This window comes from Balaenoptera physalus, assembly GCF_965194825.1.
Source record: "Balaenoptera physalus genome assembly, chromosome: 3".
NCBI lineage: Eukaryota > Metazoa > Chordata > Mammalia > Artiodactyla > Balaenopteridae > Balaenoptera > Balaenoptera physalus.
This window is the reverse complement of record NC_138890.1, coordinates 23,165,817-23,190,037: the sequence shown is the minus strand read 5'-3', so window position 1 is coordinate 23,190,037 and position 24,221 is coordinate 23,165,817. Positions and strand designations below refer to the sequence as shown.

Here is a 24,221-nt window from a genome sequence, read left to right as displayed (position 1 = left end):
GCGCTTCCTGGACTTGGGTGGCTATTTCCTTTCCCATGTGAGGGAAGTTTTCGACTATAATCTCTTCACATATTTTCTCTGGTCCTTTCTCTCTCTCTTCTCCTTCTGGGACCCCTATAATGCGAATGTTGTTGTGTTTAATGTTGTCCCAGAGGTCTCTTAGGCTGTCTTCATTTCTTTTCATTCTTTTTTCTTTAGTGTGTTCCGCAGCAGTGAATTCCACCATTCTGTCTTCCAGGTCACTTATCCATTCTTCTGCCTCAGTTATTCTGTTATTGATTCCTTCTAGTGTAGTTTTCATTTCAGTTATTGTACTGTTCATCTCTGTTTGTTCTTTAATTCTTCTAGGTCTTTGTTAAACATTTCTTGCATCTTCTCAATCTTTGCCTCCATTCTTATTCTGAGGTCCTGGATCATCTTCACTATCATTATTCTGAATTCTTCTTCTGGAAGGTTGCCTATCTCCACTTCATTTAGTTGTTTTTCTGGGGTTTTATCTTGTTCCTTCATCTGGTATATAGCCCTCTGCCTTTTCATCTTGTCTGTCTTTCTGTGAATGTGGTTTTTGTTCCACAGGCTGCAGGATTATAGTTTTTCTTGCTTCTGCTCTCTGCCCTCTGGTGGTTGAGGCTATCTAAGAGGCTTGATGGGAGGCTCTGATGGTGGGTAGAGCTGACTGTTGCTGTGGTGGTCAGAGCTCAGTAAAACTTTAATCCACTTGACTGTTGATGGGTGGGGCTGGGTTCCCTCGCTGTTGGTTGTCTTGCCTGAGGCAACCCAACACTGGAGCCTACCTGGGCTCTTTGGTGGTGCTAATAACAGACTCTGGGAGGGCTCACGCCAAGGAGTACTTCCCAGAACTTCGGCTGCCAGCGTCACCATCCCCACGGTGAAACAGAGCCACCCCCTGCCTCTGCAGGAGACCCTCCAACACTAGCAGGTAGGTCTCGTCCAGTCTCCCCCGGGGTCACCGTTCCTTCCCCTGGGTCCCGATACACACACTATTTTGTGTGCGCCCTCCAAGAGTGGGGTCTCTGTTTCCCCCAGGCCCGTCGAAGTCCCGCAATCTATTCCCACTAGGCTTCAAATTCTGATTCTCTATGAATTCCTCCTCCCGTTGCCGGACCCCCAGTTTGGGAAGCCCGACGTTGGGTTCAGAACCTTCACTCCAGTGGGTGGACTTCTGTGGTATAAGTGTTCGCCAGTCTGTGAGTCACCCACCCACCAGTTATGGGATTTGATTTTACTCTGATTGCGCCCCCCCCTACCGTCTCATTGTGGCTTCTCCTTTGTCTTTGGATGCGGGGTATCCTTTTTGGTGTGTTCCAGTGTCTTCCTGTCAAATACCGTCCAGCAGCTAGTTGTGATTCCGGTGTTCTCGCAGAGGAGTGAGAGCACATCCTTCTACTCCGCCATCTTGGTTCCTCCCATTGTTTACATTTTTATTTTCTCTTCCTGATGTCTATAAACATAATTCCACATAGATTCAATATAATTTGCCATTCTTATCTTTTCATACTAAATTTCAATTTTATGATTCACAGTTATACTTTTTTTTTTTCTTTCATAGTTATACTTTTTAACATTGGATTCAGAAGGTTTCATTGAGTTGGTCCATTTTTTAAAATGGTGAAAAATTGGAAATAACCTAAAATAAACTATTGTAAACATCTTCATAAATACAACTTTTCTTTTTCTACTTAAAGATGTATGTTTTTGATTCTCCATTAATCAACTTGCTTGGACAATAGTGTATTAAATAGAAGTTGTTAAGAGTGTTTATGAAGTCAAAAAAAAAGCTTATGAATTATCTGCCAATTGTTATTTCAAGACAGTGGTATTTTAATAATCAAATAGTACATACAAAGAAGTTAAGATTTGTGGTTTCACACTAATTACATATTGTTATTAAAAATTTATATGATATGTAAAGCATTCTTAAAATAGCTAAGTTGCCTTTTGCTATAATATTAGAAATGGAAACATATATAAATAAAACATGTATATGTGAAACATATTAGGAATTCTGTAATATTAGTACTTGGTGGTATATAATACAGCATCATGGAATGAGAATACAATTAAAAATTTTTTTTTATTTAGCTTGATTAAACAAAGTGGAAATGTAACTGAAGTATACAAGCTCATTGAGGTATTTTAAGAGTAATTTTATTTCTTGGTCTATTTTTTGTATTTGCCTCAGTTATTTGGAGACATAGAGGTAAGCCAAATCAATAGCTGGGTATATACTTAGAGCCAGGTGAGTATAGGGGTAAGATAATGGTGTGAATTGTGTCACATTTATATTGTAGTTATGTATGCCTAAAAAAGACGGGAACTTTTATTAGAAATTTTTTTTTATCTCCTAACACAAAAAGTATAATTAAAAAAATTTTTAATACAAATGTATTTGCATTAGTTTCTGAAAGTAAAGGAAGGGTATACACATACAAACCACATGCATACAGACATCTTTTTTGGAGGGTAATTAAGTTTAAAAACAAAATAAAATAGCACAAAAAGAACTGAGCTCCTATATATTTTTAAGAGGCATGTTAAATCACACAGAATCATGTGGTGATTATCAATAAGCTACACTCTATGAAATATTTATCCTATATTACCACATACACTCTATTTTACACTCCATCCTAATGCCGCTAAAATGTAGAAAGCAGCAGCATAGCACAGGGAGATCAGCTCGGTGCTTTGCAATGACCTAGAGGGGTGGGATAGGGAGGGTGGGAGGGAGGCTCAAGAGGGAGGGTATATGGGGACATGTGTATGCATATGGCTGATTTGCTTTGTTGTGCAACAGAAACTAACACAGAATTGTGAAGCAATTATACTCCAATAAAGATCTATTAAAATAAATAAATAAAATAACATGAAATAGTAGATTTGAAGGATAAAAATAACCATTTTAACCTATGATGTTTGTTTTCAGTAAATTCAAATTAAATATTTAAATGTGAATTTTAATATATGGCTTGTTCTAAATAAAATATTAACACGTAGGTCTAGTTTTTGCAACCAAATATTTCATATAAAGATACTTGCCTCTTTACTACTGAAATATAGGATAAGTCTCCACATTTCACTCTTTTATCCAGTGGGTTTCATTTGTTTTTTTGTGTGTTTTCTATATGAAATCAAAGGAGCAGTGAAGGCTGACAGGCTTATAGGAGAGTAACATTGACTCACCTACCACCCAGCAACTTGCAGTCTTATAACTTTTACTGTTTTTACATAGAAAAATTCATCTTAAATTGAAATTTTGGTCCAATTCTGAAGATTCTGTTTGGCAGAAGTCATGGGTGTACCTGTGTTTCGCTATCCTTGAGATTCAGAAATGCCAAAGGTGTTCTAAGATTCAATAAACTTGAGTGTTTCTGCATGATACATAAAATGGATCATACTTTGGGATTTTTAAAAATTTTATTTTTCCATTTCTGCACATCTCAATACTTTTGTTTTAGTTAAAATAACTTGTTAGTGTAGAGAACTTATATTTTTAAAAAATGCTGGCTTATGTAAAACCTTTTTACAAAACGATCCTTTTTTTAATGGCCTTGGCATCATTGTCCAGTGCCTGTTTGATTCCTTTCAAACTGTACACTTTTGAGAGTTGCTCTGTAGACCTTTGGTGCATCTTGATTCCTTCTTTCGTGCTTTGTCAAACATAGGATTGGCCACAAAGAAACCTGTAAGTAATGGAAGGAAACACTCTGCTGGTAAAGAATGTTATGGTCCTGAACCTCTACCACCTGGTGTGTCTGGTTTCCTGCCGTGGCGTACTGCAGAACGTGCAAAAAGCAACAGGTAATGTGTTTGCATTCCCTGTCTTTTTCAGTCGTTCAGAATTCTTTATTTTGGAACTTCCATTACGTGGGCGGTCTCTGGTGCTTTCTATAGAGGAAAGAAGATAACTCACACATGGCTTCTGCCTAATGAGCCGTCTAAGGAAGAAAAACAGAAAGTAATTGGGAGTTTCAAGTTGTTTCTCAAGTGTCACAACAGAGGTAACCCCGTGGGAGTCATGAGGAGACTAAAATTATCTCCAATTGTGCAGGTGAGAAAAGTTTCACTAAAGGCAGGTGTAGTTGAGCCAAGCCCTACAGCACAGAAGTAGGAATTTGGATATGTACGAATGGGAAAAAAGACATTTTAGGCATGGGAAGCAGTTTAATGCAGAATGGATGAGAAATCTGCATTAGACCTATTCTAAATCAACTGGCTTATTAACTCAGTAAATCAGATTTAGTGAGTCAAACTAGCTTTAGCTGATTACTTATCCAGGGGATAGCTGTTCATAGTAATTTTTGTCATAGAACAGTAAATAAAATTGTTGAATTATAGCTTTAGGCTTGCTAAGTGAAATAGATTGCTCTAGATGATTTTCAAGTGACTTACTTGGTAGTATTCACGAAATTGGGGGTTAACAATTGCTTAAGAAAACAAAGAGAACTGATTTTAAATAGTACTTGAAGGAGTTACTGTGTAAAGTATCTGTTCAGTAGCTCATGTTAAATGGCTGTTTATAATCCTTATTGGACAACCAACTAATTTTTTGCAAATGGTAATGTGAATTGCTGTTGCATAAACTATAGTGTTGAATCCCCAGTCTTTGCACTTGAGTTTAACAACTCTATGGTTTCCTATCTTCTTGGTGAGACACTTAATCTCAGGTCCATCCTCGTCACACAGAGTGGTAAATTAGAGAACGATTAATATCACCATTTAAAGAAGTGAGACTGAAATCTCAACCATCCTGAACATAGGAGCTGAAGGGGCCTCTCAGCAGTTCAGAGAGTTATCACCAAGCCAGTCGGCTGAATTCTGTTCAGTTTTCTCCGTAGCAGAGCCCTCCAGGTCCTTCTTTTGAGCTTATTTATTTTTATACACAATTCTGTATGGATACTGTACATAATACTAAATAGTTGTATTAACTGGATTTAACTGGTGATGTATTTACATCAAGATCTAACTTCGTTTTGTTGATATCTTTTTAAGGGCTTTCCATTCATCAAAGCTCGTGATGTATGTAATCAGGTGCAGGTATGTAGCTATCATATTTATGATATGTAGGGGTTGAATTGGGAAAGGTGGGTGGTCATTCTTCTTGCTTTTTAAACTGACAGAGCCTTACAAGAAGTATTTCCCTCTCTGAAATAAATCCATGTAAAACTTGTCTGGTCGCTCTCCCAATGCAACCATGTAATTGTGTGGATTTCGCACACAGCTGGCAGCCTTGTGGTTATGTCTGTGAAAAAGGAAGCCTGTTCTCCAGTCTGCAAATCAGCTGTTACCCAGTGAAATGAACTTGACTGCCATTTCTGACCCCTCACATGGAGCTGTCATACTCAAGAATGTTCATATGTTTTCAAGAAATGTTGTTTGCAGGCCGTATGTACAAATTCCTGATCTGAAAGCCAATATAAAGCAACATCTCCCAAACTTCTGCTCTCTCACCAAGGCCACACACATTCCCTCGCTTATGGCCTCATGGCAAGCTAATACTGTCAGTATCAGATTCTCCTTCCCAGTGGTCTTGGGAGACCGCATAGTTGCTCTATGAAAGGCACCACTGCTGAGATTGAGAGAAGAGCACCTTGGGTGTCAGTCCTGCCCTTGCATGCCCAGAGGGAGGGGTGTGCACCTCGTTCTCCTGTTGGGAGTTTCCTATGCTGCAGGTTTGCTGCTTGTTGTGAAAATGATGTCCTAGTGACTTGTCTTCTGCGTGGTTATATAATCCCAGCACACTTCTGTATGATCTGTAGACTTTTATGGGGTTGTGGCCAGGTCAGTTTTTAAATGTTTGTAAATGCCCTATGGAACAACATTGCAGTGGCAGTGAAGCTTGACAGGAGAATTGTATTACTGTTACCCTAGTTTTGGCTTAAGGGTGATGAGAAGATGAAATTTTTGATGGGTCAGTTTTAGTTGTGTATGTGTATGTGATTTATTTTTTAAAATTCTAACGTCTGTTCTTCACAGCTTAGATATGTTGACTTTCTGATTATTCATCAGTCCCTTTACTGATGTATTTTCCTCCGAAAAACTACATTTTCTTCCAGACTGTTTTCGTCTGATGGTAAAGAATAAATTTTTCATTTGCAGTATAAAGTTGATCTGAGAAAAAATGTTTATCTTGGCTCTTCACTTGGCTTCTGTGAAAGAAACTTAATAAAATAATATGGGCAATTCCCATTACTAATCCTAACCATGTACAACAGAGGTCTGTACAGTAACATAGCAAAAATAAGTTACTGTACTTTTACTTAGTCATTGCCTGTTTTAGACTAAGGAGCAGTGAGAGACATTTATAAATAATGATACCTCAGATCACTTTTGTTAAATGTCCTCTAATATGTGGATATTTGGTATCTGGCTTGTGTTATCTTTTATACAATCTTGTCTTCTTTCTTTGCACTTCAGTTTAACAACTCTGTGGTTTCCTATCTTCTTCTTGTGACAGTCAGGTCCATCAGAATTTCCTGTGACTGTGACAGTAGAGAGTCCTTCCTCCTCAGAAATCGAAGAGGTCGAAGATTCCTCAGAAAGTGTTCAGGAAGAGCCAGAGAAAATCAGTTTGAAACAAGAAGCACTGCAGGTACGAAGTTATCACTTTAAAGCTATAGAGAAGATTATTTTTCAAATGGAAGCCTGATTGCAACACTGCACAGCTTGAGTGAGGGTTTTGTTTTCTCCTCCCATCTGCATTGTATCCCCTTGAATGGTTCCTTAAGCTTAGACCAAGGTGAATGGTGGACATTTGAACTCTAAGAAATAAAAATCAAAACATGTCGTTAGTAATATAGTTTCCTTTCCTTAGAACCTTAGGATATTCGATTTAGGGAGAACCTTAGTGATCATAAGATAAAGAAATTGAGTTCTGAATGAATATAGTCAGCTGATTCAGTGCTCTTGTTTTACAAATGAGAAAATTGACAGTTCTAGTTGAACTCTCTTTTTATAAGAGGAAAATATGGCCTCATTTTAAATAAAAGTAAAGTTGAAAAAAGTTTTGATGTTAATATTCTCCTTTCCTAAAATAAAAAACCTCAAGAAGCTACATTATATTCCCTCATAAACCTGACATCTAATGTGATTCCATACTTTTGTTTGTATGGACAGAAAAGAAAAACTGATTTTCATAAGAAACTTTTGCACCTCAAAAATAATATATTTGTTTTATTTCAACTTTAATGCAGAGCTGAACATTTCTAGTAAATAAGGGAATACCATTTGGGGGAACCTTGTCTTTGTGCTACAAAGTCTATGTTTAATTTTTAAAAATTATTTAATATGATTCTCTTTTCGTATGAAACATGAAACTTGACAGGTTTCAGAACTAATTATCCCATTATTGTAGGACTATGGTAATTACTCTTTGATTTTCAAAAGAGAATGTTAGATTTTTATGTTTTTAATTAAAATTAATGATAATATAGAGAAATTTTAAGAAAACTTAGAAAATTATGAAATGTTACAGTGGGAGAAATCTATAGTTCATGTAGAGTTACCCCCTTTCGTTTTATAAATGAGCACCTACAATTTGTAGCACATAAGTGATTTCTTAGTAAATTGCAGAGTACGACAAGACCCTAGAGCATCTAACCCGCATTCCTTGTCATTTTAGATGTGTTGTATTCATTTCCTTCATGAGTAGAACAGGAGATTGTATTTCTAAAAGCAGTGATAGACTGGGGAAGACCAAGAACTTTAAACACGGGGACCACAGAATAGCAGATTCAGAATGCACTGAGAACCATTGCAGCTCTTCTCCGTTTTGACAAGACACTACAAGGATGGTATCAAAGTGTTTAAGTACATAAGCCAACAACAGTCAAGAGATTTCAACATAGTTTTGAAAGAGAGAAGACACATGGAAGAGTGCGAAACTGAAGCAGTAGAACAGAGGAAAAGCATCACCTAGAATATGCACAGGTACCACCAGCAACTGAGGAGGATTCTGACCCCACCTGCAGAAGTAGCTTCATGCTTTGATGCGCATGTAGGAGAGAGGGTGGAGTTAGTTAAAAGTGTGACTGAAATAGGGGAGCTCATTGAAGGGTTGTGTTTGGAGCAGTGGACTCCCAGCCCCGCCCTCACGCTCCTGAAGTGAGATGATTTTAAGTTTGAAAACAGTGAAACTGGGGAGAACTAGGGCAGCTAGTGTGAGTTTTTACACCCTAGAAAAGAGTGTTTGGGGGGGATCCTATTACAGTCACTCCCCACTTCTTCCTGCATAAGAAGCCAATCAATCGTTGACTTCAGGGAGCTTTCTGTGCTCATTCTTAAATAGAAAATAACTGTCATTTGCCTGATAGTTGAGTAAAGCTTACAACATGAGAGAGGGGGGAAAAGAGTGAAAACATATCCTGGTAGGACTGGGGACAATTTAGGGAACAAAATAATTTAAGCAAAAACCCTAATTAGTATCCTGAGAGAGGTTTAAAAAGAGCTAGCAACTATAAAATAAGACTAGGGTGTTAATTAAAAAGAGAATGGTCAGAAAGCAAGAGAGGTGTCTTGGATATGAAAATATGGTTGCTGAAATATATTCAGTAGGAATTTTAAAAATTTCTCAGTATATAAAAAAGAACGACACAATGGAAAATGTGATAGCCATATGTTAGAGAGGCTGCATCTGGGAGATCCAACATGTTACCATTAGAAACGGCAGACCCAGACAAAAAATGGAGGGAAGCTGTCAAAGGGCAACAAAATTCCCCACAGCTGAAAGTAGACATCAGGCCTCAGATTGAAAATCGTTACTCAAGTTTTGAGCAAGATGAACAAGAATAGACTCATACCTAGGCACCCTTCATTGTGAAACTTTAAAATACTGAAAAAATAAATTAAAATAGAATAAAATACTGAGAGGATACATCCATTCCAGAGAGAAAAATACTGGTCACCTAAAAAAAAAAAAGTTAAAATCTGACTTTATCATACTTGTCATCAGCACCATGGATGCTGGAAGGCATGAGAAAGATACCTCCAAATTTTTCCAGCACATAATTTTCACCCTAGGGTTTTGTATCCAGCCAAACTATCAGTCATAAGTGGAGGCTGAATGAGATATTTTGTACACAAAGAAATTTGAAAAATTTACCTCCTGTGCTACACCTTAAGCTATTTATAGAAATAATCCAGCAAAATGAGGCAATAAACCAAGAAGGAAGGTAATAGGGGATTCAGTGCAGAGAGCAGCTAGTCTAGATTGGAGAGGCTTCCATTGATTGTGTGATTGAGAGCTTAGAAACACCTTGAGGCATATTGTACTTACTAGGTATTAGGCACTGTTGGAAGGGAGGAGGGAGAGGAAGAGGAGAAGGAACTTGAACTCCAGAGAAAAGGCTATACTGACATAAACATGAAGCAAACTAAACTATGGTTGATTTTTAACCTACTATTGGTGAGGAAGAGAAGAATCCACTTAAACTTGACACTATAGATGTCCCCGTTTTCAGTGACACACAGGAGTAATGACCACCTATCTAATTTGTTGTCCAAACCAGAACTTGTCCAAACTCCTTACACTTCAATAGTGTAAGGAGGCGCTCTAATGCTGTAACATCAGGACAACAGGTATAAACTGGAACAGCCCACGGCGGCTTGGGGTATGTGGTCACCCTGCACAAGGGCAGTGACACTGACACAGTATGGAACGAGGTGTAGTCTATACACAGAGACACAGTACATCTGCAGTGGGCAATATTAATTTAATTGTAATAATGGCAATACTGTCTTGGTTGGCAGCTTTTATTGTCAACTTGCATGTAATAACAAATAACTAACCTAAACTATACTTAGTATGTATTAGTATTAACTTGGTATGTACTGAAATGTATTGTGTAGTAGTATGTACTTAGTATATATTAGGCTCTAAGTGTTTTTGCATATATTAACTCATTTAATCCTCTGAATAGCCTTATGAGGTTGGTGCTAATATCATTCCCACTTTTGAGAGAAGGATGCTAAGACAGGGAAGGAACTTGCCCAGGCTGTACCGAATTTAGGGTTGGATCGAGGCTTTGAGTTTAGGCTCTCTGCCTGTTCTCTTAAACCTTACTCCCTACTGACTCTCAAATAACAGAAGATTTAACTGCACATAGAACAGAATATAAATTTCAACTTTGACAACGTAAAAGCTAGGTTTGGAAGGTAGACAGGAGGTAGAAAAAAGGGAAGATGGTATGAATGTCCTCATTTTACAAAGCGTGACGATGAGAGAGTTTATAGTGGATCAACAATGTAGGTTTTTAAGTATATCACTACAAGTCAAAGAGATCATGAGCAGTGGAATAACTAATGATGACATAACTTTACTGAGCAGTGTGGACATAGGAAAGAGTGTAAAGGAACTAAACCCTTACTTAGTAAATCAGAAAGTGAACAGATAATGCCTCAAATTTAGTCAGAAAATAGTCATGTAAGAGTATTACTTGGAAATGGAGAAGAATTCAAAATAACAACAGTTGGACCTCCCTGGTGGCGCAGTGGTTAAGAATCTGCCTGCCAAGGCAGGGGACACAGGTTCGAGCCCTGGTCCAGGAAGATCCCACATGCCACGGAGCGATGAAGCCCGTGCGCCACAACTACGCAGCCTGCGCTCTAGAGCCTGCGAGCCACAACTACTGAGCCCACGTGCCGCAACTACTGAAGCCCTCGTGCCTAGATCCTGTGCTCCACGACAAGAGAAGCCACTGCAATGAAGTGTAGCCCCCGCTCACCGCAACTAGAGAAAGCCTACACGCAGCAACGAAGACCCAACACAGCCAAAAATAAATAAATAATAGTTAAAAAAAATAAGAATAAAAAATAACAATAGTTGACGTCAACCTCATAAAAAAGGAAATCCAAACAGCCAGTAAACACAGAAAAGTATACGACTTCATTAAGTAATAAGAGAAAAGTGAGTCAAAACCAATGAAACTACATGCCAATCAGATTGACAAATACATAAATAAAGTCTGGTAGTATCAGGTATTGTAGACCTGGAGTACTATGGGAATCTTCTACCCTGCTTATACTGGAGTATAAATCGACACAACTACTTTGGAAAGCATTTAGCACTCTCCATCAACTGAAGGTATATAAATAGCCTGTGACCCAGCAGCCCTCACCCCCGCCCTGTGTAAATGCACCAGAATAACCGGTACAGCAGGATTCCTGTCCATGATTTGCATTAGCACAAACTGAAAACAACCCAAATGTCCATCAAGAGTCAAAAATTAAATAAATTATGTGTATTCATACAGTGGGAAAACTATCAAGCAATAAAACTGAATGAACTAGAGCTACAGGCTGCAATGTGGATGAATCTTTTAAACCAATGTTGAGTGAAAGAAATAAGATAGAAAAGACTTCATATACTATGATCCTCTACATAAAGTTAGATGTTGACAAAACTAAACTCTTTTGTTAGGGATGCATGCAGGTTAAAGGAAATGATTTTCAGAAATGAGGATGGTGTTTAACCGGGAAGAGGGAAGGAGCTTGTGATGAGAAAACGATATGGGGGGTTTTTGAGATGCTGACAAGTATCAATACTTTCAGATTCGAGTAGTGGTTATGTAAGTATTCTCTTTTGATTTGTCACATGGACAGTTTTGTCCTGTGCACTTCTCAGTACACATATCGTATTTTACAATTAAAAACCTGTGTACAGAATCGGTCGCTTCTTGAGTGCTGGACGTGGGAGTGGGATGAGACTATTTTACAATTAAAAACCTGTGTACAGAATCGGTCGCTTCTTGAGTGCTGGATGTGGGAGTGGGATGAGACTATTTCATTTTAAGCCCTTCACTACTGCTTGCATTCACATGTTCATTCATTCAGCATTAATTGAACATATGCTGTGTACCAAGCACTCTTCTAATTTTATATGTGTTTTAACTCATGTAATCCTCACAAGAGCTCTGTGATATGGGAGCTTATCTCCATTTTATAGATGAGGAAGTTGAGGCCTAGAGTTATAGAACTTGTCCAAGGTTATATAGCTAATGGGTAGTGCCAGGCCCATTTGCCTCAGAGAATCTGAATTTTTACAATATAATATAAAAGAGAAATGTAATTACTAATTATAAGCCAAAAAATTGCACATTAAAGAAGACGACAAGTTTTCATCTATCCAGTTAGAGAAAAACACACAGTCTGTCTTTCACACACGTACATCTTGTATTGGTAGGGATTTTCCTTATTAAGCAATTATTTATTGACCGTCTACGTTGTGCTAGGCACAGGTGCTGGGGATAAACACTTAATAAAATACACCCCCTATCTTCAAATAACTTGCACTCTAGGTGAGGAAGTAAGCCAACAGTTATAGTAGAGGTTATATACCAAGTGATACATCGCTGATGGCAGTATAAAATCTCAGAAATCTTTTGGAAAGCGGTTTGGAGATAGGTACCTCAGAGCCTTAAAAATATTCATTTGCTTTGATCTCAAACTCATTTTTGTGCATTTATTGTAAGAATGTTATTCTCAATATGGAAAAAAGCCTTCATGCATAAAAACGGTTATTTTGTCTTATAATATTGAAAAGTTAGAAGGAATTTAAATGTGTAAAATGGTTAACCAGTAAACCCACTCAGTGCAATATTTTGTAGCCCACAAAAAAAAAATCAAGGTTATGAATCCCCTGATTATATGAGAAATGATTGATTTCAATGTTAAGTGGAGAAAAGTTGAACATAAAATTTGATATCCAATATGATGGGAGCTTTGTCACAGATAAATCACCCTAGCCAGTGTACAGAAGGGATGAAGGAGAGCAGATGACAGGAAGGAAAATTATTCCAAAGCCTTATCATTAGTCTTACTTAAGTAATAGAATATCAAGCAATTTTACTTTCTAACTTTTTTGGTTCCATATTTCCACGTAAGGGACATGAATTATTAATACTTTGTAGGAGAGGGGTACACTTTTTCACAAAAATTTCACACTGTGTTCTAATTCCCTCCATTAGAGGGAGAAACTATTTCATGTAATTGCACTTTGATGTGCTATTTAGAACCAGTCAGGAATTTTAGTCTACTTTCCTCTGACTGTGGTGAGGGATTTTTGTTTGTTTGCTTATTTGTTTAGAATTTCTTTGAAATCAGTTTTAGAAGATTGATTAAACCATTATATTAAAAGTAGAGGAATTTTGCAATTTTTTTCCCTTTTTCCCCATTGAAAACTTGACTGGCTTTAGTAATGAAACATTAAAGAATTTGAAGTTCTTAGATTCTCAATTTTTTAAACATGTTCTGAATATAAAAATATATGTTCATTGAGCAAATCTTTGAAAACAGTGAACAACTTATTGAGGGAAATAAAAGCCACTTCTGCATGTACACACACCTAATCTGCTCTTTTGTCTTAAAAAAGTTTCAAAAATATTTTGCCATGTCACTAAATACTCTTCTACATCAGAGAATTTGATTAAGCTTATGCATCATCTCCCAGGAGAAACGCACAGATATATTTTGAATGTAGAACTCCTGAAGCCCGTTCATAAACTCTGGTTGAGACCTCTTGTCATTCTTTTCTTAGTGGCTTCACAGCGCATTCCTTCATACGGTGAGCTGTTTTTATTGAAACCAATCCCAATTTGGAGGCTCTTAGCTTTCTTCTAGGGCTTGGTTATAAATAAACAATCTTATGATATCGTGTTGGTAGATAAATCTTTGCCCACATCTTTGATTTCCTTAGGGTAAACTCCTGATGTAGGATTGTTGTTAGGTACCAAAAGCTACTCTCCAGAAAGTGATGCCAGTTCCTCTCCCAATGACGGCATATAATAGAGTTCCTCATTCTTTAAGTGATTGTTCAAAGCAGTTAAAATGTATAAATATACCTTACTGTTTTCATAAGTATAGGTATTCTGATTGTTTATCGCTGCATAAGAAACCACCCCGAAACAGTGGCCCAAAACAATGACAATCATTTATTTTGTCCACGAACCTGGAGGTTGAGTTGAATATTAATTCTTCTACTACACTCTCACTGACTGAAAACAATACCTATTTGACTAGCTCACAGTTCTGCAGGTCAGAAGTCCAGGCACAGCGTGACTGGGTTTCCTGCTCAGATACACATGGGAACATGTGGGTTCCCTCCTGAGAGTGTTAAAGCACGTGAAATTTAAGTGTAAACATTGAGCCCCAAACGTTGGATGTTCACCATAGTTTGTGTGGGTCACGGAGCTGAAATCAAGATGTCAGTCTGGCTGTGTTAGCATCCAGAGGCTCTGGGAAAGAATGCCTCCAAGCTTCTTCGGCTTGTTGGCATAATTCAGATTCTGCAGTTGCAGGACAGAGGTCCCCATTTCCTTGCTGGCTGTCAGTCGGGGGACGGTCTCAGCTCCTAGAGGCCTCTCGCTTGCCTTCCCTGCCGCAGCATTGGACTTCTTCAGAGCCAGCAATGGAGAATCTCCCTCTTGTCCCTTTTGTACTTCAATTCAGGAAGAGTTCAAGTCCTTTTCGTGGGGTGCCTGAGTAGGTCACATCCACCTAGAATAATCTCCCTATCTTAAAAAATCAACTGATTTTGAATCTTAATTCCGTCTGCAAAATCCCTTCACTACAGCACCCAGATTTAGGGTTTGATTGTTTAAGTGGAAGGTTTGTGTACTTCAGTAAGTAGGAGTCTTAGGGGCTCTGTTAGAATTCTGCCTATTGCAAGCAGTGTCCCCACTTCAAGGACCGAAGTGTCTTAGTTCCTAAAACTCCTAAGAGAGTTTATCAGTGTTCATTTTATTTGATTGGCTTTGGTGCATGGGAAGACTACCACCTCCGTGAACAGGAATGGCACCCAGCTTCCTGAGTCCACAGTGTGGCTCTGTTACTTAGTGGTGTCACCTTGGCTGTGCTGCTCTACTTTACTTCTCTGCCTCTGTTTCCCTCATCTGTAAAATAACATGGAGTTAGTGATTGTTCTTTCCTCGTAGGGTTTTTTTTTTTTTGTAATAAATTAATTTTATTTATTTATTTTTGGCTGCGCTGGGTGTTTGATACTGCTCACGGGCTTTCTCTAGTTGCGTCGAGCGGGGGCTACTCTTCCTGGTGGTGTGTGGGCTTCTCATTGCGGTGATTTCTCTTGTTGCGGAGCACGGGCTCTAGGCGCGCAGGCTTCAGTAGTTGTGACACAGGAGCTCTAGAGTGTAGGCTCAGTAGTCGTGGCGCACGGACTTAGTTGCTCCGCGGCACGTGGGATCTTCCCGGACTAGGGCTCGAGCCCGTGTCCCCTGCACTGGCAGGCGGATTCTTAACCACTGCACCACCAGGGAAGCCCCCTCAGGGTTTTGATGATTAGATTATTTAATGCCCAGGGAACTCCAGGAACAGTGCTTGACTGTAACTTGCTTTAAAAGTGATTACTTTTTAAAAGAATGCTTTTGAATCTGCAATTATGCAATTCAGGTATATTAAGCATGTTCATTAATAGGACTTCCTACTATAAAGAGACCCACAAATAAAAATAGAAGTTTTCTTTCTTGGTCTTAACTATTTATTTATGACTTGCTATGTTATACGCATATGCCTTTTATGGTGGGCTGCCACAAATTTATGTTGGAAAAAGTGGAATTTAAATAAATCTTTACTATGCTAATTTGATAGATTTTGATAATTCGTTTCACTAGCATGGTATGATATTACCAGTAGCAGACTAAAACCTGAGTTCACTTCTGGCTCTGCCCCTAAATCCTGATGAGTCCTATAGCTGGAAAGGCTTTTGGATATTATACTACGAATTAGTTATAATATTTACTCTGTTTGTTTAGGAAAAACTGGAGGAGTGCCTAAAGCAGTTAAAGGAGGAGAGAGTAATAAGACTTAAGGCTGATAAATGAGTCAATGAGGCAAACAATTTCTAATACTTTTGAGAGTGTTTTCGTTTTATTTTGATTTGATTTTAAGCCATACACACATAGTTTGTAAACTTTAAAACTGTAATATGTTGCAAATTGGTTGTATCATATGGACTTTTGCATTTACTGGTATTTAGTGATCATATGATCTATATTCCAGAAAGCATGTTTTTAAAAATGTGAAAATCTCGTTTTGTGTGTGTGTGTGTGTGTGTGTGCTTTCATATGACACTAGCTTATTTTCTGTTCATGATTCTTTGATTCAAGAAAGCACTTTTTGTGCATATACTGTATATACAGTAGCATAAAAGACATGATGAGACTCTCCTGGCAATGAATTAGGAAAGTGAATCATTTAAATAAATTTAAGATATTGGAAAACTTGTACGAATGCAATGCAAGATGAAAATATATACTATAAGAATGACATTAGGTAATGTGCATGAAAGCAGGGCATAATCTAAAAAGTTCCATCTAAATATACTTTATCATAGGTTGAACGTAGGGAGGAATTTTTCAAAGTGCATCCATTGGATTGGTGGACACTCATTCAATAAATGTGGAGCACCTGCTTATATAAGGCAAAAGGGGCCTCAAGAACATAACAGCCTTTCTGAGAAATACTAGAGTTGAGCTTATAGGGGGTTTTAAGTGCATAGGTGATGAGCGGAAGGGGAAGAATGCACGGGAGTGAATATTTTCAAGAAGCCAAAGAAAATATTGGTGATCGTACATTTAATAAATTGGGTTGGGTACGATTTAGGACTTTTAAACGTAAGCATTAGATATTTTGCTCGCTAAAGTTAATTCTTAACATTCAGCAGAGTTGTAATATGTTTTGTTCAAATCAGACTCTATAATTCACTTTCTAATTTAAGGGAAACTTAAAGCAGGTAATTTTCTAATGTGGAATGAGGCTCCATTATGAATTGAACCAGTTAGAAATGTGATCTTTTGTGAAATATCATTAATAAAACGACAACTTTGGTTTATTGATATACCACCTAAGTGTTATATAGGAAACTTTGTTGGGTGCCTGGGGGTTTTGGTTATTGTGTGATATGGTCTCTGTCTTTACTGGTGGAGAGTTAGGTTAATTACAGATTAATTACATTTTGAGTGTTTTAGTTTTGTTCCTTGAAACTAGACAAGACTACTTTTGATGACAATGAGAAAAAAGCATGTCAGACATTTTCAGTCTTCTTTTATAGCTGGAACATGAAAATGCCCAGTTAAGAAATATAAAATTCTCTTTGTCTGAAGGCCTTCATGCCCACTCATTGACAAGCATGATCCTGGATGATGAAGGTGTTTTGGGCAGCACTGAGAATTCTTTTCAGAAGTTCCATGCTTTCTTGGATCTCCTTAAAGATGCTGGGTTAGTTCATTTCGCTTCATGGCGTTCTTCTCTTTGCAACTATAATGGTAGTTTGCTGAGGAACTGGAGCAATTTTCATCACTTACGTGGCCATATTTAGCCAAATTTAGTGTAATTATAGGTAATATAGTTGACGTTTTAAAATGAGGAATTAAATTTTTTGAGAAATGCAAATAGGGCAGCCTGCTTTGGTAGAGTGGGGAGCCCATTATAAAAGAGTAACCTGTAGACAGAGTAATTAGTAGGTATAGTTTTTTGTAAAGACTAAATTGAAGGCAGTTTTCATCGAAAATACTCGGGAATGGATAAGAATTTTCCTATCTTTCATTTATTTTGCTTGTTTGATAAGTTTGAATTAAAGTTATTTTTGTCTTAGACATAAAAATTATTATTAATCTTCAGGGAAGATATAGGCCAGTGGTTCTCAACCGGGAGCAATTTTGCTGAAAGAGGGAAGTAGAGATTGATAGTTGATGGAGTGGTGTTTTGTCAGTGAATGAACTGGTGTTGGGAAGGAAGGCACAAACACATTCTTGGAAACTGGAGAAAGGTGGTAAAGAAGTGTGGGAATGGAGGTGTGACAGACAGTGGACGAGGTGCGTGGTACTTGTTGAAGCTGCTAGTGAGACAGTGGGATGTCTCTTAGAGGATGAATCTGGAAAGGGCTAAGAATTTGGGGGAGAGAGAGGCTTGTAGTCTGGAGTAGGATGTTGGCTTTTAAGATTTTAGAAGTATTTCATGATTGTAGGTCTGGGGAAATCTAAACTGCTCTTATGTGATTATAATAACCTTTGTCTTTTCTCCTTTCCTCCTCTGGTCCAGGCTTGGGCAGCTGGCCACAATGGCTGCTATAGATCAGTCAGATTTTCATTTACTAGGTCGTCCCCAGATGAATTCTACTGTTAGCAGTCCACCTAAAGAAGAAAAGAAGGCACTTGAAGAAGAAAAATCAGAATCAAAGCAGAGTGCCCCAGTACAAACGCAAAATCTCCAAGTAAGTGGACAGGACAGCACTTAATGATTCTAAGAGTGATTAGCAAAAAGGAAATGACCAAGTCAGAGAGAAAATAATAATGGTCAGTCTCTAATAGTTCACATGCTTGGGAGCTAGAAGACTGTGGAGTCCTCTCCAAATCTGAGATTAGTAAATGTGGGCCCATTTCATGATACTGTATTGCTGTACATAAGAAAACTGGAAGTTCTTTAGAAAATTTATGAGTTAAAGCAAACTCTCCTTAATGAAGAAAGAAAACATTACAGAAAATATTCCAAATTTTAAATTGTATAAATGTCTATTCTATTCATATTTTATCTAGGTTTCTATTTGTATGCAGTCAGCTTATAATGAAGGAACACTAATGAAGGTACACGTACTGATAGAATTTTTAAAATAAGTAATCTTGACATAGCTAATACGTAAGATATTATAATGACTCACCTGGTCATGGGAATGGGAGGGGAAACCTGTCAGCTTTTCCTCTAGCCTTACTTGGAGCCCCCTTTGCCCACCACAGCCAGTCTCAGACTGGTCTTGGGAACTGACAGCTTGAGAACACAGTCTGGTCACAAACTATATACTGTTTACATGTGCCTGGAGGATAGAAAAGAAATTAATTTTCTTACAGAGTAGGGTTTCATTTTTAGTGAGGGAAAGGAAATGGGTAATAACTACCCCAATCACCAAAGTCTGAAAATGTAGCGGACATAGCCTTGGATATAGCTAGGTTAAGTTGAGAATCACTTGGCAAGATAGAATTAGAAAAAAACTGGCTCTGAAATCTTCTGAATAATCAATTACTATGTTAATAATAAGATCACAGAATAACATTGAAGTTTTGAACTCTACTTTTTAATGGTTGGCTTTGTTCATCACTGAATTTTTGTCTTGTCTTTTGTCTTTCCCTCCAGTTTCAGAAAATTACAGGTGATGCTGGGACTCCTTTGCCTCTCGACTCCTTCCATGTCCCAGTCTCTACTCAGCAGGCCTTAGAAACTTCCAAAGACAACCTGGGGGTCCCAGTCACAGAGCAGCGGCAGGAGCCTTTTGAAGATTTCATTGCTAGAACATGTTCTCCTTCAGCAGACGTCATTTCTGGAACTGGAAGTCAAAGGAAAGAAGAGGAATTATCTAGAAATAGCAAGTCTTCTTCAGAGAAAATGAGCAAAGCAGGTGAATATACCAAAAAATACTCTGCTAAGAAACAACCTGGGAAGGACCTGCATTCCTGCTCTGACTCACCTGTAAAGCAGAAAAGCAAAGGAATTGGGCAAAATAATTATTTGCTTAATGAACCAATTAGAAGTGAGTCTTTGAAAAAACACATTTTTGTTAAGAAAGAGAGTAGAATAGTGACTGTTTCATCAAAGACAACTAAAAGTAAACTCAATCTACTAGAACATTCTGAAAGTGATACTCGTGGATCTGATTGTGAATTTCAAGAAAGCATCCATACTCCATCACACCTAACATAGGTCTAAATCTTTTAAAATTATGTTTTCGCCTTCAAATTTTAATAAATTACTTATGTTTTTATTATAGCATATGGTGTTTTAAAATACTTGACTGGAAGCCATTAGAGAAAGATTTATCTATGCTTTTTTATTATAATGAAAGTTTTGGTGTATTTTTCCTTGTGAGAGTTTGCACCATTCTTTCAGCTGGTGTTTACTGAGGGCTTCATATGTACCGTACTTTTCTGGGTGCTACTGCTTTCAACAGTGAACAAAATAAAGCCTTTACTCTCCTGGAACTAACACTCTGTGGTGGGAGAAAACATAAACAACACAACAGGGTAAGGGGTAAAAAGAGATGGGAATAATAAATGGAATAGTTTTACCATTTGGTTAAATGTCAAACTATTATGAATCATATGGCCAGAAGCCATTGACATATTTTAATTCACAATAACCAGAGAGCATCAAACATTTACCAAGGCACTTAACAGTGTTTACGGATTACAGCAACACTATGAGGTAGGGAACTATTACCATCCCCATTTTATAGATGAGGAGTCTGAGGAGACATTATGTGAGTTACCCAGAATTACACAGCTATAAGTAAGTGGTAAGCTGGGATGTGAGCAGAACCCATGCTCTTTTTTTTTAATGTATGGACTTTATTATGTTTCATTTGTTTCTGATTTATGTGATTGTGTTTTAAAGATTTTTTTTGATGTCGACTATTTTTAAAGTCTTTATTGAATTTGTTACAGTATTGCTTCTGTTTTATGTTTTGGTTTTTTGGCTGCAAGGCATGTGGGATCTTAGCTCCCTGACCAGGGATCGAACCCTCACCCCCTCCATTGGAAGGCGAAGTCCTAACCGCTGGACCACCAGGGAAGTCCCCCTTATGTGATTATTTTTATGGCAGTTGTTTTAAATTTTATTTTTTATTGACGTATAGTAGAATTACAGTGTTGTGTTAATTACTGCTGTACAGGAAAGTGACTCAGTTATACATTTATATACATTCTTTTTCATATTCTTTTCCATTATGGTTTATCACAGGATATTGAATATAGTTCCCTGTGCTATACAGTAGGACCTTTTTGGTTTTCTTTAAATACATCCACTTTTTTAAAATAAATGTATTTATTTAATTTTTTATTTTTGGCTGCATTGGGTCTTAGTTGCTACACGCGGGCTTTCTCTAGTTGTGGTGAGCGGGCTTCTCATTGTGGTGGCTTCTCTTGTTGCGGAGCACGGGCTCTAGGTGCATGGACTTCAGTAGTTGTGGCACACGGGCTTCAGTAGTTGTGACTCGCAGGCTCTAGAGCACAGGCTCAGTAGTTGTGGCGCACGGGCTTAGTTGCTCCGCAGCATGTGGGATCTTCCCAGACCAGGGCTCGAACCCGTGTCCCCTGCATTGGCCGGCATATTCTTAACCACTGCACCACCAGGGAAGTCCCATGTAGGACCTTTTTGTTTATCCATCCTGTATATACACCAGTTTGCATCTGCTAATCCTAAACTCCCAATCCAACCCTCTCCCACCCCCTCCCCCTTGGCAACCACCAGTCTATTCTCTATATCCTTGGTTATGTTTCTGTTTCACAGATAGGCAGAACCCAGGCTCTTAATTACTTTGTTATCCTGTTTCCTTGTTAAGAGAAGAAGGGTTTAAGGAAGGCACCGAGAGAGCAGCCAGTGAGCAGTGAGCAGTAGAAGTGCAAAACAGTGGGGCTGTCAGAAAGCACACCTGTCTCCTTCCCCCATCTGAGCAGAATTTTTAAACGGCAGAGTATGTAAGAGTATGTGATGACACATCTCTGGATTAAATTATGTCTCCCTGGTAAAACATGCACAGATAAGTCTTTAGTTCAATCAGACTGAAAGGTGAGATCAGAGAAAAGCTAGAGTGTCAGATTTCTTCTAGAAGTTCCTGGCTGATTGTTACTAAGAGGACTACTAGAGTACTAGTTAGTTCGTTAGTCATGGATTGAGTGTTAGAGGAGCGAAACAATGAGCAAGATGTAGCGTTGGCCCTTTAGCAGCGGAGTGAGAGGGGAAGACGCACAGCAGATGTCTCATCCTGCACGTGACATGCTGTGACGGGCATATTCAGGGCGTTTCATCAGTGTTTGTGGAAGAAGAGGGGGAGCTGTGAGGCAAAGAAAAGTCATCGAAAGAGGCAGTCCCTAAGCTAAGTCTTAAAGGACTCGTGAAAAACTGGTGAGTCAGCCGGTGAAGGGCAAGGACACTCAAGGCAGAGAGGACAGCGGAAGTCCAGAGCTGTGAGTGTGCGAGGGGTGTGTTACGGAGCCACAGGCACAGGCTCTGGCGCATCAGTGCAGTGTCACCAGGCAGTGGCAAGCGCCCCTAAAGGAGGCAGCGAGGAGGAGGAGAGCGGGTCTTAGCCATCCATGTGCGTGGAGCTGGTTTCCTCAGAAAATAGCTAAGAATGGAAAGGACAAGTTCAGGTGGCATTTTAGACCACTGACGTCAGTATGGATGAGGAATCTGAAGAAGCCTGGAGACAATTATGCCCCACTCTTCTGAGGAGCAGTGTTTTTTATTTTCGAGTCGGACTTTCATGCTGCCACCTCCTCTCCTGTCCCTACTGAAAGGTTTATCGGCTGGCAGTAGGGAGAACCTAGCTTAAGTAAAGGTAATCAGGTTTCTTTACTGTACAGCTTCTCGGGGCTGCTGTAGGCTAATGTTCATTCTGGATCGTCACAGCAGGCGTATGGTACACAGCCATCCTCAAAGCTATTTGACTTTAGAGTCCTTTTTTAATAGAAGTGTCTAACAACTGGTTCCACCAAACAGCAATTTGGTAACTTCTAGACCAGGTAATAGAAAGGGGTCTGAAATAAGGTATAGATGAAGGGAGGAAATAAGTTCTAATTTTATTTAGGAAATTACAAGCAAGACTTGATCTTGGGAAGTAAGGAAGAAGTAGGAGGCGGAGGCTGAACCCCCATCTGTGTGACTAAGGTTGGGAGGTGGTATCATTGAGTTTGGAAATAGGGGATAAAGAACTGAATTGGGGAAAAGACTTTAGTTCTGGACATGTAGAATTTTAAAGCACCTGTAGAATTCAGGAGACAAACTGGTAGATAACTGGACCTGCACGTGAAGACATGGAAAGATAAAAATTTGAATGTCATCAGCACTTAGCAGTCATTAAAATCATGAAAATGGATGAGATTTCAGAGAATTGTGAGTACTGACAACGTTTAAGTAATAAGCAGAGAAAGAATTCTGGGAAGGAGAGAGGTGATAGAGTTTCAAGAAGGAGGAAGTAGATGACAGTGTCATCCTTCAGAGAATGTAAGTGTCCATTGGATTTGGGCAGTTAGGTCCCCAGTGACCTTAGAGCAGTTCAGTGAAGTGGTGGACAAGAAAGCCAGATGGCGATAAATTGAGGGTGTAGGGCTGCCTGTGGGGGCCAGGCGGGGCTAGTGAAGACAGTGGGAATAGGCTGCTCTGAAGGAGTTTGGATGAAAAGAGAAAATAATTAGCAAAAAAGAACTTTTTAGAATGAGACGGGCTTATATCTTATATGTTGAAATGAAGAAACTGATAAAGGAGATCCTGAAGATGTAGATAATAATTTAGAGAACTGGGGAAACATGGACATATGAATTAGAAAAAAACCTTGCACAGTATATAAAACTCACTTGTATCCTTCGTGTTGGATGGATACTGGTAAGTTTGTGAGGAAATAAAAGTAAGAAGAGATAGAAGTTAAATGAGTTTATACTGATAGCCTCAGTTTTGACAGATTTTTCAGAGACACATATATACACATACATAATTACAGTTTTAAAATTCTTTCATAGTTACATGTTTTATTAATCATGTCTGAGAAAAGTCATTGATTTTCATTTTTTACAGCATTATCTTGTAAGGACAAGATACAGTGACAACTTCCAAGCTTTTTGCATATCAGGGCTGAAACTGAAAGTATCTCCATAATTGAATTTTCACTTCTTATTTGTAATCAGTTTATCGTTAGGAGGATACTTCATAGTGTTTGATCACAGATGAGTTTGGGCATTGCTATCACTCAATAATGTTAAGCATCTGTCAGGTTCTCTCCAATACTATATATTAATTTTTTCTCCGTTTAGCAAATATTTATTGGCGGCCTGTGGGAATAAGATACACCTAGGTCCTCTTTCCTTGGTATATTCACAAAAGCCTCTGAAACTAAATTTTCATGTCAGGCCATACTAAGTCCTGGCATAATAAGTTTTCATCGTTAACAGTTTTTTTGTGTTTGTGGGTGTTTTTTGTTTTTATTTTTTTGAAGCAAGGATAAGACACTGTCTTAACTCAGTAGTTGTCCATTGATGAATAAGTCAAAGAAGACATTGATGAAGCATGGTATTTTGAATATCCTTTCCACAGAATAGGTAATGGGCTGTCCTGAAACTCTGGTGAGATGCTGATCATTTTCAGATTTTGGAGTGGCAGAGAAAACCCTATTACACCTTGAATTATCACTAGAAACAGGAATTCAGCCAAAT

At 38.4% G+C, this 24,221-nt stretch overlaps 1 protein-coding gene and 1 long non-coding RNA gene across 2 annotated transcripts in view; both read left to right on the top strand.

Annotated features, from left to right (window-relative positions):
* The window catches only part of LOC309658287, a 205,960-nt gene that overhangs the window by 125,484 nt on the left and 56,255 nt on the right, over positions 1-24,221 (top strand). The window lies entirely within an intron of this gene.
* LOC309658207 (centrosomal protein of 78 kDa-like) lies at positions 826-19,785 on the top strand. Its single transcript, XM_082456591.1, has 7 exons — positions 826-940; positions 3,687-3,822; positions 5,014-5,058; positions 6,483-6,613; positions 17,133-17,247; positions 18,070-18,241; positions 19,156-19,785. The coding sequence occupies exons 3-7, from the start codon at positions 5,039-5,041 to the stop codon at positions 19,717-19,719; spliced, it is 1,002 nt and encodes a 333-aa protein (XP_082312717.1). The 5' UTR covers positions 826-940; positions 3,687-3,822; positions 5,014-5,038; the 3' UTR covers positions 19,720-19,785.

What these genes read in the sequence shown, in the direction of transcription:
- LOC309658207 (XM_082456591.1), top strand. Translation starts at nt 5,039, where the DNA reads ATGTATGTAATCAGGTGCAG. An exon ending in TGAAACAAGAAGCACTGCAG is followed by an intron (nt 6,614 to 17,132) that starts GTACGAAGTTAT and finishes CTTTGTCTGAAG; the next exon opens with GCCTTCATGCCCACTCATTG. An exon ending in TACAAACGCAAAATCTCCAA is followed by an intron (nt 18,242 to 19,155) that starts GTAAGTGGACAG and finishes CTTTCCCTCCAG; the next exon opens with TTTCAGAAAATTACAGGTGA.